Source organism: Vombatus ursinus, unplaced genomic scaffold (genome assembly GCF_900497805.2).
Source record: "Vombatus ursinus unplaced genomic scaffold, bare-nosed wombat genome assembly UNPS02014799.1, whole genome shotgun sequence".
NCBI lineage: Eukaryota > Metazoa > Chordata > Mammalia > Diprotodontia > Vombatidae > Vombatus > Vombatus ursinus.
In genome coordinates this window covers 41,218,063-41,233,322 of record NW_020954577.1, presented here as the reverse complement: position 1 = coordinate 41,233,322, position 15,260 = coordinate 41,218,063, and the positions used below count along the sequence as shown (strand labels likewise).

General features: G+C 41.8%; 1 protein-coding gene across 1 annotated transcript in view; it reads right to left on the bottom strand.

The window, feature by feature from the left end:
• Positions 1-15,260, bottom strand: part of CMC1 (C-X9-C motif containing 1) — a 78,866-nt gene that overhangs the window by 48,179 nt on the left and 15,427 nt on the right. The window contains exon 2 of the mRNA XM_027871978.1: positions 8,738-8,827. Within this exon, the coding sequence (XP_027727779.1) occupies positions 8,738-8,827 (90 nt within the window). The remainder of the gene's footprint in view (positions 1-8,737; positions 8,828-15,260) is intronic.

Here is a 15,260-nt window from a genome sequence, read left to right as displayed (position 1 = left end):
TACCATTACAGGCCATTTTACTTTGACTATGACAATGCAGGACAAAGATTTTTTCTTCCTCTATATCCTTATTCAGGTACAGTTTTATAGCTGAATTAAAGGGCAAAGACAATATAAAATTATATTCCTTTTTATTAATCAGAAAAAAATCCATTAAACTTCCACCTTCCTTTAGAAGGCATCAACAATTTTTAATTCACAATTCTATGGAATCACAAACCATTACAAGGTTTTCAAACACAGTGTGTAATTTTTAAAAAGCTCAATTTTAAGCTAATATTGCTTTCTCCTTTGGGGGTAGCACATGATACTTCTCTTAAAGTTAATGTGAATATAATGTGTACCATTCATTACTCAAGTGAGTCCTTCTGCTAACGTTCTATAAATTAAAAATCTAAATTTAAGTAAGGAGTTTTGATTGGGTCCTAAGAGTAAGGCAACTCTACAAGCAACAGGAAGCTGATTCTATAACTTTTAAGATGATCTATTTTCACCTTTGTCCTAACTCACCTGAAACCTCCTCTGAAGCCTCCCAGCAAGAAGCAGGTGGAGGATAACCTCTTGAGACTACTAGCATGGCACCTGTCAGTGCCAGCTGGGCTTTGGAAGGCTTGTCTGCAGGGGCCAAGGGGTTAATCTTTCCCAACACCTGGAGGGTGTTTGCTCTGATTAACAGAGCTTGGCCATTTTTGTTACTGGGAGAAAAAGAGTCACAACAAAGCATATCCATCAGCTTGAATTACTCAGTGCGTCTCCCTTGTTCTTCTCCATTTTTCTGATAAGAACTGGTCATAATAAGCCACTTAATTTGCCGTAAAGCAGTACTGCTTTGAAATGTCCATACACATTTAAACACCCACCACAAGCACGAGTCCAAGCTGTGGTGCTGCTCTCCCTTCCCGGGGCCTGGTCTGTCAGGTACAAAGGTCATTCTCAAAAGCAGGCAGCTCCCGGGGGACAGAAATGTTCCCAGTGCCAGAGCCTTGGGGAGCAAATGCCCACTCCTGAAAGCTCAGCTGACAGCGGCCAGGCTTCACCAGAGAGAAGCCCATCCTCTTCACTAACAATCACAGGGGCCCGCAGGAGGAGAGGACTGGGGGGAAGGGATAGGAGGCGGGAAGCCAAAGAGTTTTTTGTTAGGTAACTCATGTTTTTAGTTCATTTTTAAGGAAATTCTTGAGCTGCAGCAGCAAATGGCAGTTCTAACTGCCCACTCACTGTTTTATGGCTACAAACAGAAAGGACTCTTTTGTTTTAGTTTCCACTCAAGTGCATCGTTTACATCCTCCACTGAAATGTTAAACCAGGACTGGACAGTGAAAAGAATTTCATGTCAGAAAAATCTGCTCAGAAAAATACTAAACTACAGTCTCCCTGCTACAATCAATCCTCTACTGACCAATGAAACTGATTTTCCTGATTTTCCTAAATATGGGTTAGTCCATGTCACTTCTCCTCCAGGATCAAACAGAAAATCCTCCGACTGGCTTTCAAAGCCCTTCCTCACCTGACCCCTCCTCCCTTTGCAGTCTTCTTACACCTCACTCCCCTCCTCTACTCTATCATCCAGTGGTCTCCTGGCTGTTTCTTGAACAAGACCCTCAATCTCCCACTTTCAAGCATTTCTCTTTGGCTGTGCCTCACACCTGGAATTCATTCCCTCCTTGTTTCCACTTCCTAACTTCCCTGGGTTCCTTTGAATCTCGGCTAAAATTGGGATTTTAGCTGTCCCCAGGTCAATAGTTCAAGGATTTCCAACATGGTATCCTGGTGGCCACTAAGCTCTTTGGCCAGGGCATGGTTATACTGAACAAAGTACTGAACAAAGCTGCTTTCAGCTGTGATATCTAATTATCACAGGGTGATCAGGGCCAACTGGTTTGGTACAATGGGCTTGAACGTGACACCAAACCCGTCAAGGACATCCAGGATTGCTTCGAGTTCAACATTAGCGAACTACCTGATGAGACAGACATTTCTTCTTACATTGAACAGACTCAGTAGTGTCCTTGGTATGCTCTTTGAATGACCCTGGTCAAGTCATTAACCTCTCAACAAATGCATTTCTTCACTTATCAAGTGACGGAGATGGAAGATATGAACTATTAGGTTGTCTCGAGAACGAAACAGATGACTCTAAAATCTTACTTTTCATAAAATTAGACTAGTCTACATTTTCCAAGGAATATGCATTTTTCTTTTTAGAAATGCTTTACTGTATTAGGTTTTGAATATAGACACCTGGGTTCATATCTGCCACGTGGTACCTAGGTGACCTTGAACAAACTAGTTCCCCTTGATGGGCTACAGTTTATTTCTATATAAAACAAGGGGGTTGGATAAGAGAATCTAAGGTCTCCTGCCCCTCTCAGGTCTAAATCCATCTATATTTTATAAGTTACAATCTAACATAATTTTTAAAAAATTCACAAAAAAACCTTTAAAGAAACTCTAGATACTCCTATACACCAATAAAGGTATGATTAAAGTACATTTTTTAAAAATGTGCTGAGGTTGGGGGCAGCTAGGTGGCACAGTGGATAGAGCACAGACCCTGGATTCAGGAGGTCCCGAGTTCAAATCCGACCTCAAACACATAACACTCACTATGTGACTCTGGGCAAGTCACTTAACCCCACTTGCCTAACCAAAAAACAAACAAAAACAAACAAACAAACAAAATGTGCTGAGGCATTATAGGAAGTAGCACAGAACAATTTCAAAATGCTGGCTTTTAAAAAAAAATGGAAGATTCCAAAAAGAAATTGGAACTACCCTTAACCAACAACTGAACTCACAACCATTGTTATGCTCCTCTTACAAGAAATGTTTTTTTAAATATTTCCTCTCAGATAAAATACACGTATGCCTCTGTTACAGAGCAGGGCTTCTTAGACTTTTTCCACTCACGATTCCTTTTCGAGTTTCAGCAGCGTTCCTCGGCATTGCGTGGGCTGAGGGCATGTGCAAAGTGCGCACACGGTGTGTTCAGAACCAAGGCTGGCAAGAAGTTGCATGATGCAACAGGGGCAAGCACTGCCAGAAACGCCTTGGATTCATTATGTTTGATTTTAATTAATTTTTGGTCGCACATTCAGAAACCTTTAACTGTTGCCGGGGTCGTGACCCACAGTTTAAGAAGTGCTACATATAGAGGATGTCCTAAAGAATCACAAAACCTGACAGCTGGAAGGGCCCTCAGCAGCCCTGCAGCCCACCCCATCCATGAATACTCACTAGAACACTTGGCGGGCAGTTGTTCAGGCTCTGATAGAAGCCCTTCAGGGAAGAGGAGCATAACGCCTCCTTGCTGAGGGACATCCACCCCTCAAGAGCCACAGACCAGTCAGGAGCTTCCTGCCACCTTGGGTATCTGTACAGAGACTCTTGAAGCCATGGATTTTACAACTAGTTCCTTTCTTAGATTTTGTCTCCTATGAGATCTGTAGGTGTCTCATCTACTATTCTTCTTCCTTCTTTGTATTTATACTTTATAGTATCTAAATTCAAGGATTATACCTATGTAGTCCTCTCTCCACAATCCCTTTTAAAGTCCTTCTGATGAGTTTTGTAAGATGCCTGGCAGATACATTCTTATCAAGCCTCTGTTGGAAGTGCTCCATCTCTCGGCAAGAATCTTTCATCCCTATGTTGAAAACCATGGCCCAAAAATCCAAACCAAATTCTCAGATACCACCTTCTTGGCCACCTGTTCATTTCCCAAACCAATTTTTTTCTTTTGCTTTCCTCACCTTCACTGGGCAAACTTGAGGAAACACACGTACCCTTTTGTCTTCAGTTCCTTGTCCAAAACTTGATAATTTCTAGCAAGACATCATGAATCACAGCAACTGTCATCCATTTTTACACATCTTGAAAGTTTCCTGTTATGTCTTGGACACATTTTGCAGGAAGACAACATCTCTGATCTTTCAGCCCCCTGAATGAGGAATCATCCTCTACCCCTCTTTTTCTCTTCCCCTGACCATTACTGGATGATCTTGGACCTGAGAGCTCCAAAGGCTCGACTCTATCATTAGTGGGAGAACAAGGAGCTCATTGAGGAAGGCACAGAGTATTCTGCGGCTTAATACAAGCAGCACAGCATTATCCTCAAACAGGAACCTCAACTTAAACTGCTCTTCCCAAAGTGAATAATGATCTCTTAATTGTCAAATCGAATGGCATTTTCCTTCATCCTTCCTGACCTCTGTGCAGTCTGTGATCCTACTGATAACACTCTTCTCTGTGATGCCCTCTTCTCTCTAAGTTTTCTTGATGGTGCTCTTTCCTGATTCCCCTCCTACTTGTCTGATCCCTCCTGTCTCCTTTGCTGGATCTTCCTTAATCTGGCTAACACTCTGGCTAACCATGATGTTGTCACAGGCCTAGAAGCTGGGAAATGCTGGTCTCCTTCTCCTGCTGGACCATCACTAGTCATCTTGACTTTGGTCTTGCCACTGGACTCTGATGACTCTGGAGGAGAGAGCGAGGTTGATGACTTTGGGCAGCTCAGCCCCACTTAAATCCAATTCATTCTCTGAGTCAAGAAATCACCACTGTGATGTAAGTGGTTTTATTCGAGAATGAAGGACAAACAACAAACACCTTCTCCTTCTCTTTCTTCTTTATTATTTCTTTTCAAAATGCTGGGACAATTTACTTTTGTCCTGTGCAGTTTTCAGTTTTGATTTCTTGAAAGATAGCTCTAGGGGCAGCTAGGCGGCACAGTGGATAGACCACCAGCCCTGAAGTCAGAAGGACTTGAGTTCAAATTCGGCCTCAGACCAAACAATTGACACTTACTGGCTGTGTGACCCTGGGCAAGTCACTTAACCTCAACTGCCTAAAAAATTTAAAAAAAAAAAAGAAAGAAAGAAAGATATGTCTGAAAAACAGGCTTTTAAAAAGCCCATTGTGTTTTAAATGGAGCTACTTGAGTAGGCCTTTAAACCCAAATCATTCTGGCTTTCACTGAATGGACCTATGTGGCTCACTGTTTAGGTTTTTTGACTACGTAGAATAAGCGTAAATAGCAACTGTTTTCTGTTCTGGCCAAAAACTCTTTGGGTCTTCCCTTTCCAGACTGGTATCCTCGGGATTTATAAAATGGGCCATCTTTTGTCTCAATTCTTACCTCGCCATTGCTTCATAGTTGTTGTCCTCAGTTTGTCTGAGACCTGGAAAAGATCTTAATTTCGGAAGGCCAAGGCCACCCACTGCATCCCGAGCCATGACAGTGGCCTGGACCTTTGATGACTCTGGAGAACAAGGCTGATGACTTTGCACAGCTCTGCTTCACTCAAACCCAACTCAGGCACAAGTCAAGACATCATGCTCATGATGTCGTCCCTGGTCCTCTTCTAGGGCGGAGGAGGAGCAACAGGTGATCTCATCAGCTCCCAGGGTTTCAATTACTATCTCTATGCCGATGACAGATCGACTTGTTCAGCCCTAACCTCTCTCCTGACCTGCAGTCTTGCATTTCCAACTTCAGTAGACATCTCAACCTGGCTTTTTGTACACGTGTCCAAAACTGAACTCATGATCTTTCCCTCAAGTGCTCCCCTCTTCCTAATTTCCTTATTACCGTAAAGGAGACCACCATCCTCCCAGTTACCGAGGCTCATGACCTAGGGGTCATCCGCAACTCCTCCTTCTCTCATCTCTGATCAGATGCCAAGTCCTATCGATTCTGCTTTTGCAGCATCTCTCACATACACCTCCTTCTTTGTTCTGATACTGACACAAGCCTGGAGCAAGACCTGTCATCTCACACCTGGACTATTCCAATAGACTTCGGTACACTAATCAGGAATCAGTGACCACTGGGAACTAGTGATTAGGGACTAAAGATGAAACATGCTACTTATCTCCTGATACAGAAGTAAAAGGGCAGAGAGGGGAGGGGAGAGGAAGGGAGAAGAAGGGGAGGAAAAGAGAAGAGAAGGAGAAGGAGGAAGGGAAGAGGAAGAGGAGGAGGGGAGAGTAGGGGAAAGGAGAAGAGGAGAAGAGAAAAGGAGGAGAAGGGAGGGAGAAAAGAAGCAACTACATGAAATACAAAATAATGAAGCTAAGCCTACTCCTCTCTCACAACCCTCTCCTTTGTAAATGGGTGCAAGAAGCAAAGAGAAGAAAAAGTAAAATCAAATACAATGGAGAAAAATACAAAATTAACTGTCACAACTGTGCATATCAATGAGATGAGAAATGACCCATATGACTGAAAAGGACAGCAAAATGGATCAGAGAACAGAATCCAACAATACGTTGCTTACAAGAAATACATTCAAAACATAAAAGATTCATGTAGAATTAAAATAAATCAAGTCAACAGGCATTTATGAAGCGCTTTCTATGGACCAGGCAAAACTTATCATAGTCCAGCTGAAATTCAGAAAGGCAGAAGCAGCAATCGTGGTCTTGGGCCGAGGATGGTAGGGCCTCACAAAGTGCTGGACCAGGACATCCCATCTGTGTAAGACTCACTTGATCACCACCACAAATCTGTAACAGTGTTTTCATAGGACACTTGGGGACACGGAAGTCAAAAGTTGCACAGCTGTGCGATGCTGACGGTGAGCATTTGAAGAACCTGAACAAGAAAAACCAGCCACTTGTAGCCAGACAATTAGCAGAGCATTGAAACCAGAAGAGGAGGGAGCTGAGAGAGACTCTGACCTTGCAGCAGGTACCCCCACTCCAGCACTGTCTGCAGGGACAGACTCCATCAAGGAGCTAATAGTGCATGTCTGGTGTTGACTGGCACAAATGTCCAACAGGAGCATGGGGAGGTATCCCCTCTAACTAAGCCTGCTGGGTCATGGCACAAGAGCTCCAAGGAAACTGAGCAGTCCACAAGTCCATCCTCCCCCTTTCAGAGATGACCAAAGTGAAGCCTGGACAGGTAAGGAATGCTACCCAAGGTCACCCAGCTACTAAGCAGCAGAGCTGGATCTTGAGTTAAGATCCTTTGACTCCAAATCCAGTGCCCTTTCCACAACACTTTAAAATCAAAACTTTAAAAATTCATTAGGCTGAGAATTGACCCTATCGCAGATTTAATAGAGAGCCACTGCTCTGCACTACCATCTCATCCACCTGCTCCAACTAGCTGGGATACCTAACTCTTTCCATCATATACATGCACATTTTACAAATGTGACCCCAGAGAAAAATCTAATTAAACGGTAAAAGCTGTAACGATTCAACTGACTTCCTCATCTTCATTAACAACAGCAGCAGCAGCAATCCAGGAGGAGAGATCTAAAACCTGTGGCAACGGGAAGAGGGACGAGTCATTCCTGTTCTGTCTGCTGCGGGAGGTGGGCCAACGATGCTTTCAGGGATCCCCCAGAAGATGGGCTGACATCCTAATTCAGTGACATGTATACAGCAGCTGTGCTCAAGCATCCACCCATGCAACAGCCACTAAAAGAAAAATAGCAGGATAATATGTTCCAATACCATTTCTATGTGAACCCCACGGGAAAAAAATGAAAAGAACGGGGTAATGATAATGACTGACATTTACACAGCTCTGATCTCAAATCTTCAATAAATGGTTATCATCTGACTTTGGGTAAATCACTTATACTCCCTGGGCCAGTTTCCTCATTTGTGAAAATGGTGAATTAGACCATCTCTAAGGTCTATCATTCTAAATGAAAGAAACTTCTACAGAATCCTGTGCCTAAACAGTAACTCAAGGGATCAAGCTGGCATGGAAGTAGGTCTATACTGAGTCCAAAAACACCCTTCTTTAAGGTCATCCCAGCTTTTTCTTTAAGACTCCAAGAAAGGAGGCTGCCTGTGGGCAGGCATTGGAAAAGAAGGCCGGCTGTGGAATCCAAGAGCCACCCCCTGTGCCAAGCTGGCACTAACACTCCTCAGTTCTGAAATGAGAGGGCAATCCTCTGTACTTCTTTTGACATTTAACTTCTCTTTAATTTGCCCTCAATGGGGACAATCAACCATCTAATCAAATTCTCCTTAAAATAATCATCCTTACAGAAAAGTTAAAATCCTTAGCCCCTCCTCTTTAGCTAAAATCTCAATGTCATCCTTTACAGGTTCCCTTCTTTAATCTTACTTATGGTTGCCTAATGAACCCTCCCCAGCCCCGATTTCCATTAAAGGAGCTAAGGAGCTCGGCCAGAACCACCCTTTTCCCCCAAGGTAAGGCTTCTGTTTGGATTGTGAACTCTTTGCACTGGATTAGGCTCCACATACCAGGTCATTTCTCTTGTAATAAACCTAGTTTTTCCACGAAAGTTGCTGGAGGTTGTGATTGCCTGTTGACAACCTCCACCCAAAACAGAGTACTCCATTCCATGACTCAAACCTGCCATTCTGGCCAAAGCTTCCTCATACATGTCCACACACAAACACACACACACACACAAACTTTGTTGATTAAAGTGGATAAAAAAAGGCTGTAATATGGCTCAGTGTTGCTTTTTTCCCCCTACCACAATTAATCACTAGAAGAAAGGATTTTTAAGGTTCTTCTCCATCCCCAGGACTGCATTTCTGAAGAACTATTTTTACTACATGATTTTAGAGAATATTGTAAATTGTACATAAGTTGAAACCTTCCTGCAAGGTCTCATAGCTAGAATATGAGGGAAATCATGCAAATTAATTTACTGACTACTTGACTCTGAAGCTAAGGATTAAATTCAACTCACATTATCAAAGAATGCATTTGATCTTTAGATGAATATTCGAATCTTACCTTGCACTTGATCAGAACACCTCTCCCTGGCCTTCTCTCTCATAATCTTAGGAATCAAAACATCTTTTTCTACATGTCTGAGATGGTCTTCTGCAAGAAAAGGAAGATATTAGTAAACTACATTGTTTCATTTTTTGCAAAATAACACAGTCAATAAAGGTCTATATCTCAAACAAATCACCATGCCAAAGAAGAATTTCAGTCCCCCACCCACCCCAAAATCCTGTTATATAATGTAGTACAAGCTAGGTGGCTAGAGTGCTGAGCCTGGTGTTAAGAAGACCTGAGTTCACATCTGGACATCTGGCCTCGGACACTCACTAGTTTCCTCATCTGTAAAATGGGGATAACAATAGCACCGAGTGTCAACAGGCAATCACGTCATGAGACTTATATGAAAACTAGGTTTGTTATAAGAGAAATTAACATGCATGTGGAACCCAAAGAGTTCAGAGTCCTTACAGAAGTTTGCATATTTATGACAGTACACCAAAAAGAGAAGGACAGAACAGGAAGGGGCATGGCATGGGAGGGGAATGGTGCAATGAGCCCTCCCAAAGGGGAGGTGCAAGGCGATGGCAAAGGCCACATTCTTTTCCCTTGGGAACCACCAAACTAGAGGGTAGGAGGTTCGGCTTATCTGCAAAGGCCCCCAGCCTGGCTCAGTTGCCAGTCTTGCCTCCCAAGGACACACAGGGAATCCAGCTTGGGATGCAAATAACAAATTATGTCAGCGGGTGGGGGGGGGGGGCGCTTCATCCTTGACACATTCAGCACCTCCTGCATGCTCTGGGTTCAGAGTCTCTGGAAAACATGGCAACTCAAAAACAAAAGTTCAGGGGGCCCTTTAACACCCCTTAACCCTACATCCCAGGGTTGTTTTGAGGATCAAATGAGATAATGTTTATAAAGTGTAGTTCCTGGCACACAGTAAATGCTACAGAAATGTTGGTTATTATTATTATTATTTTAGTAATAAGGACAAATGTATAATAGCACTTGATTATATCATATGAGAATCTTACTGGCACAGATTTTTAAAAATCATTGGAGTGTCACTGAAAAAAGAATATCGTCCAACTGAAACTATCTCTGAACAACTTCCTGAAGGTAAACATTCTACTATAAAATTGTTTTGGTTTGTTTGGTTTTTTTTTTAATGATTCCTTATTAATATGGGTCCCCTCTTGGATTTTTCTTATTAACTAAGTATAGGCACGTCTTTTTGTAAAGACCAAAGAAGAATGTAACCCATTAGATCTTGGCAGAAGTCCTATGAGGTCAAGTGCAGCACACTATTGTCAAAGGACATGAGACATTGCCTGTGGCAATGCAGATTGACAGTGCACTGGAAAAGAACTTCAGAACCATGGTGGTGAATAACCAGAGCCTATTTCACCTCAACCGGTTATTCCTCAGATCCTGAGAGAGATGGAATGTAATCGCGTGGCGGTGATCTGTCTCCAGGAATGCAGACTCAATCATGTAAAGGCATGCCAACCCCAGGGAATAAGGGCATCTGAGGTCCCAAATTACACGGTGGGGGATTCACACCCAACTTGTCCCGTGGACCCCCGTGCAACAAGGTAGGCGATTCTGAGGAGACCACAAACCGCTTCACTCTCTCGTTTGCTGCTACCGCTGTTCAGTTGTTTCAGATGTCTGACTCTTTGTGACCCCATTTGGGGTTTTCTTGGCAGAGATACTGGAGTGGTTGGCCATTTCCTCTCCAGCTCATTTTATAAATGAGGAAACTGAGGCAAACAGGGTTCAGTGACTTGCCCAAGATCACACAGCTGGTAAGTATCAGAGGCCAGATTTGAACTCAGAAAGAGGAGTCTTCAAGACTCTGGACCCCCAGCCTCCCCACCCCAGCGTTCTATGCACTATGGAGCCACCTAGCTGCCCATTCTCTTATTATGTCAGAATAAATTAAGTCATCATCAACTATTAAATTATGCCAGGTAGTACCAGGGACTGTGCTAAGCTCGTTAACAACAAAAATAACAGCAAACATTTCTATAGTTCTGACTATGTACCAGGCACTGTGCTAAGCATTTTACAATTATTATCTCATCTGATCATCACAACAATCCTATGAAGTAAGTGTTCTTCCCATTTTACAGATGAGGAAACTGAGACAGAGTAAAGTGACTTGCCCAGCATCATACAACTAGTAAATTTCTTAGGCTGAATTTGAACTCACGTCGTCCTGATTTCAGGTCCAGGGCTCTGTGCACTGGGATGCCACCTTGATGCCAAGCTAAGTTCTAAGTGATACCAAAAAAAAAAAAAGGCAAAAAATAGTCCCTGCTCTCAAGGAACTTACAATTTAATGGGAGCGATAATACAGACAGGACAAAATGCAGATAATCTCAAAGGGAAGGCACTAAGATTAAGGAGGATCCAGGAGAAACCAAAACCACCCATGCCCTCCCTGTGGCCACATCCCTGGAGGGAAAGCAGAGGCCACCACCCTCCGGGGGACAGTGGGGTTCCAGCACTAAGCTCCAATACTTTACCTTCTCCCTTTCACTCACCTCCAGTATAACGAACAACCATAGGCCAAAGAGCACTGTCTGACATCCCAGCTCAGGCCCTCATCACCTGTACCTTTAAGGCAACAGCCTCCAAGCAGGAGAACCACAAAGAAAGTACCAAAGCCACCTGGTCTTTTCACATATCAAAGCCACACTCACACTCCTAAGGCACTTAAAAGAATTTCTCAAAGTAGCTTCAAATGGGTTTCATTGTTGTGTGGAGGATAAATGCAAGTAACTTTCCATTTTAATCAATGCTGAAACCGTTCGGAGAGCCCCAGGCCATCCTACTGTCTTTAATTGAGTGAGAGGGCCACAAAGGTGGTTTTGTTTTAGTTTTTAAGTCATCAAGCAAAGTAATCAAGATAATGCCACAAACAGAAATCAGGTGAAGGTAACCAAAGATTTCGGTTAAGATCTACACGCACACTATCTCCAGAACAAAAAAAGAAAGAGAAAACAAGCAGATTACAGCAGATCTCCCTAGGAGGTTTGGGGCTCAGGTGCCAGACAGAAGAGTGAGGATTTGGGGAAATTGTTGCCCTCAGTAGGGATTATGGAAGCAAAAATCTCCACCCATAACAGGCTAAGTTACTTCACTTAAAAAGACAAAAATCACTTTAAGATGGCAATCTGTAAATAGGCTAAAATATGTATCTAATCACATTTTTTAAAGGGTCTAAAAGAGCTTAACCCCAGAACTGTTTGGAATCTGCCCCAAATAGTGAGCTCCATACCTTGCCAAACTATTCAAACTAATTAACTCTGCAGATAGAGTTTTGCCCTAGAAAGAGAGAAAAGATTGCGGACTACTCTGTTTTTAAAGAAAAATCCTTTCTTATGCCTCAAGTACAAAGCAATCATTTTGTTGAAAGCTACCTTCCATTCTAGGCTAGCTTCCTCCTCAAACAAATGGATGAATTAGATTTTCTAAAATAAAGTCTTTTGTGAAGAGCAGAATTCTGTTGAAGAAAAAATAAGAACTAAGACTTGTCATTGATTCATCAATCTATGACTGGTCTTTGGTACAACTGATATTTTCCAATATTTGCAGAAGGTTTTTAAAATCCTTCATGTATTTAAGGCCAACTGTAAAGTGAAAATCCCCATATGCAGGGCTCAGAGATCAGCATGGGATCTCCAAGGCATGGTAAACTGAAGTGCCATGAATACAGTAAAGGAGGCAGGAGCACAAAACACTTTCTTTTTTCTTCTCTAAGTTCCTAGAACATGAGAGGATGGGAGGAGGAGGTATTGATACTTCTAAGGTAGAAAAAAAAAAAATGAAGGGAATGGAAGGGTAACTGTTTCTTAAGAGAAAAAGCTTGGAACTGTGAAAAACTAAAGGACAACTCAATTTTCCCTTCCTCTCAGCAATTGGGCCCTCGAGTTAGAGAAAATGACTATTACAGGGCCTGGAGGCCTTGTGATTTATCGAGCCAATCCCTTTTATGGGCAACTCTCAAAATGTCACTCTGGTACTCAAGCTCCTTCTAACTTTAGTCTGTTTTGATCTTTATGTTTTATTTTGAAGATCACAGAAAAAAATTTTACAATGGTCCTTAGTCAAAAGAAATAAAATTCCAGGCCAACAGGTACTGGAGAGAATTTTCTTGTCACCGGTTCCTTTCAAGCAAACAAGAATATAGTCTTGTCATGCATAACAGTTTGCAAAGGCATGACCTATGACAAGATTTTACCCCTACCATGAATTCTAAATTAGTTGTGTCCAAATTAATGAGGTTTTATTGTATTCCAGTTAAAGCAATAAAGAGCATCAACATCTTTTTTTTTTTTAAAGAAGCAACAGAGGCACAATCTTAAAGCTATTTCAGGTCTTCAAAGCTATAATAATAATAATAATAATAATAATGATAATAAAATGACTAGCAGTTACTTCTATAGAGCTTTGCCAAACACTGTGCTAAACGCTTTACAAATAATCTCATTAGATCCTCACAACAAGCCTGGGAAGTAGGTGCTATTTATCCCCATTTTATAGTTGAGGAAACTGAGGCTGATGGAAGTGAAGTGACTTGCCATGGATCATATCTGGGAAGTGTCTGAGGCTGGATCTGAACTCAGATCTTTGTGACTTCAGACCCAGAACTTTATCCATCAGACCACCTAGCTGCCTCTGTATTTGGGTGAAAGAGATAGATGCTTTGGAAGGAGACATCACATTAATTTCTAAATTTTTTCATTTAAAATATCCACATACATCCAAACAGTGTACAGGTATATTACAATTATTTTTTCCCATTTCTAAACACGTCCTTAATTCATTCAACAGCCATTTAAGAACTTACTAGATGCTGTGAGAGTTACAAAGACAAGGTCCTTATAAATTGCATGCAACAGAAAGCATAGAATGCATTGAAATGGAAAAAAAATAAATTTTGACAGATCTGTAAGGAACCTGGTACAGCTTAGTGCAAACACTCTGGAGGGCAATAATGGCAACAAGTGACTATACTTTATGACTGCAGTTCCTTTATAGGACGTTTTCCCAAATATCATTAAAAAGGAAGAAAGCAACTACCTATACAAAAAACCAATATTCATCATTATTCTACTTGTTATAACAAAAATAAAATAAGTAAATAAAAATAGAGATACCCTATGTACCCAACAATTGGGAAATGGCTGAATAAATCATATTTTTACATAATAGAGTATTAAAACACCTTTGTGCCTGGAAAAGACTTATAGATTTGGAATTGGAGTTCAAATCTAAGTTTGGTTATTTACTTCCTGTGTGACTTTGGACAAGTCACTTAATTTCTTGGGGGCCTCAGTTTTTCATTTGTAAAATGAAGGGTGTGGACCAGATGACTTCTCAGTTCCCTTCTAGGACTAAATCTATGACTGTATGACTGTGGTGTTAGCAGGAAAAAAAAAAAAAGGAAATTTTGAAAAGTGTGACCCATGACAAAAAATACAGAAATGTATGAGGAGATACAGAATGAATCGGCAGAAGCAGAGCTGTAACTAACTACAACCAATGTCTGAGAAGGAAAAAGGAGGGAAAAAAGGAAGTCAGGGCCAAAGGTAGGGGACAGAAAAGAAGAGCCTTTTAATTGCTTATTCATTTTTAATTCTTTTGGTTCTGCACAGTTAAAAGCAGTTAGATATGTAAAATTCTGTCCTTTGCTTTGTATGGTTATGTGCAGTTTGCATTTATGACTATTAAGTTTATATTTCAATGCAGTTCAACATTTATGATGTCATATACAAATTGGGCTCTGAGGAATTAAAAGGCAAAAATGAAATTGCCCCAAGACCTCAAGAGGCTTCTGTTCTACTTGGGGGGCGAGGGTTTAGTACACTGCATGTTCACAGATAAGTATAGACAAAGAAAACACAGTAAATGTGGGAGGAAAGAGAGCATGGGGGGAGCTTAAGAAAGGTTTTGTGGAGGAAGTAGCAGCTAAGCTGAACCTTGGAAGGAGCTGAGGGTTCCAAGAGATAGAAGGGAGGGGAGACAGAGTGAATTTCAGGGGCGAAAGAGGCACCAGGCATAGAGAAAATCAGCATTGCCAGGAGGTGGAACCACCTGTACAGAGAATAGGAAATAAGCTTGTTGGGCTGAAAAACAGAGTAGAATACAGTGAAATAATATGAAGTAAGTCTGGAAAGACAGAACAGAGTCAGATTGGGAAGATTTTGAAAGACCAAACAGAGGAGTCTTGTATGTTGTCCTGGAAGCAGTGAGAAGTCACCAAAGCTATTGGATGAGAGGAGGACCTTGGTCAGACCTGTGATTTATCCAGGAATCTCATTTTGCCAGCTGTGTGGTGAATGAGCTAGAGAGGAGAAAGACTAGAATCAACCAGCATTTAGTAAGGGTCTACTATGTGACAGAAAGACATACCACCAGGCACTGGAGAAACCAAGACAAAAAAAAAGAGAGAGAGAGAGAGAGAGAGAGAGAGAGTGTGTGTGTGTGTGTGTGTGTGTGTGTGTGTGTGTGTGTGTGTGTG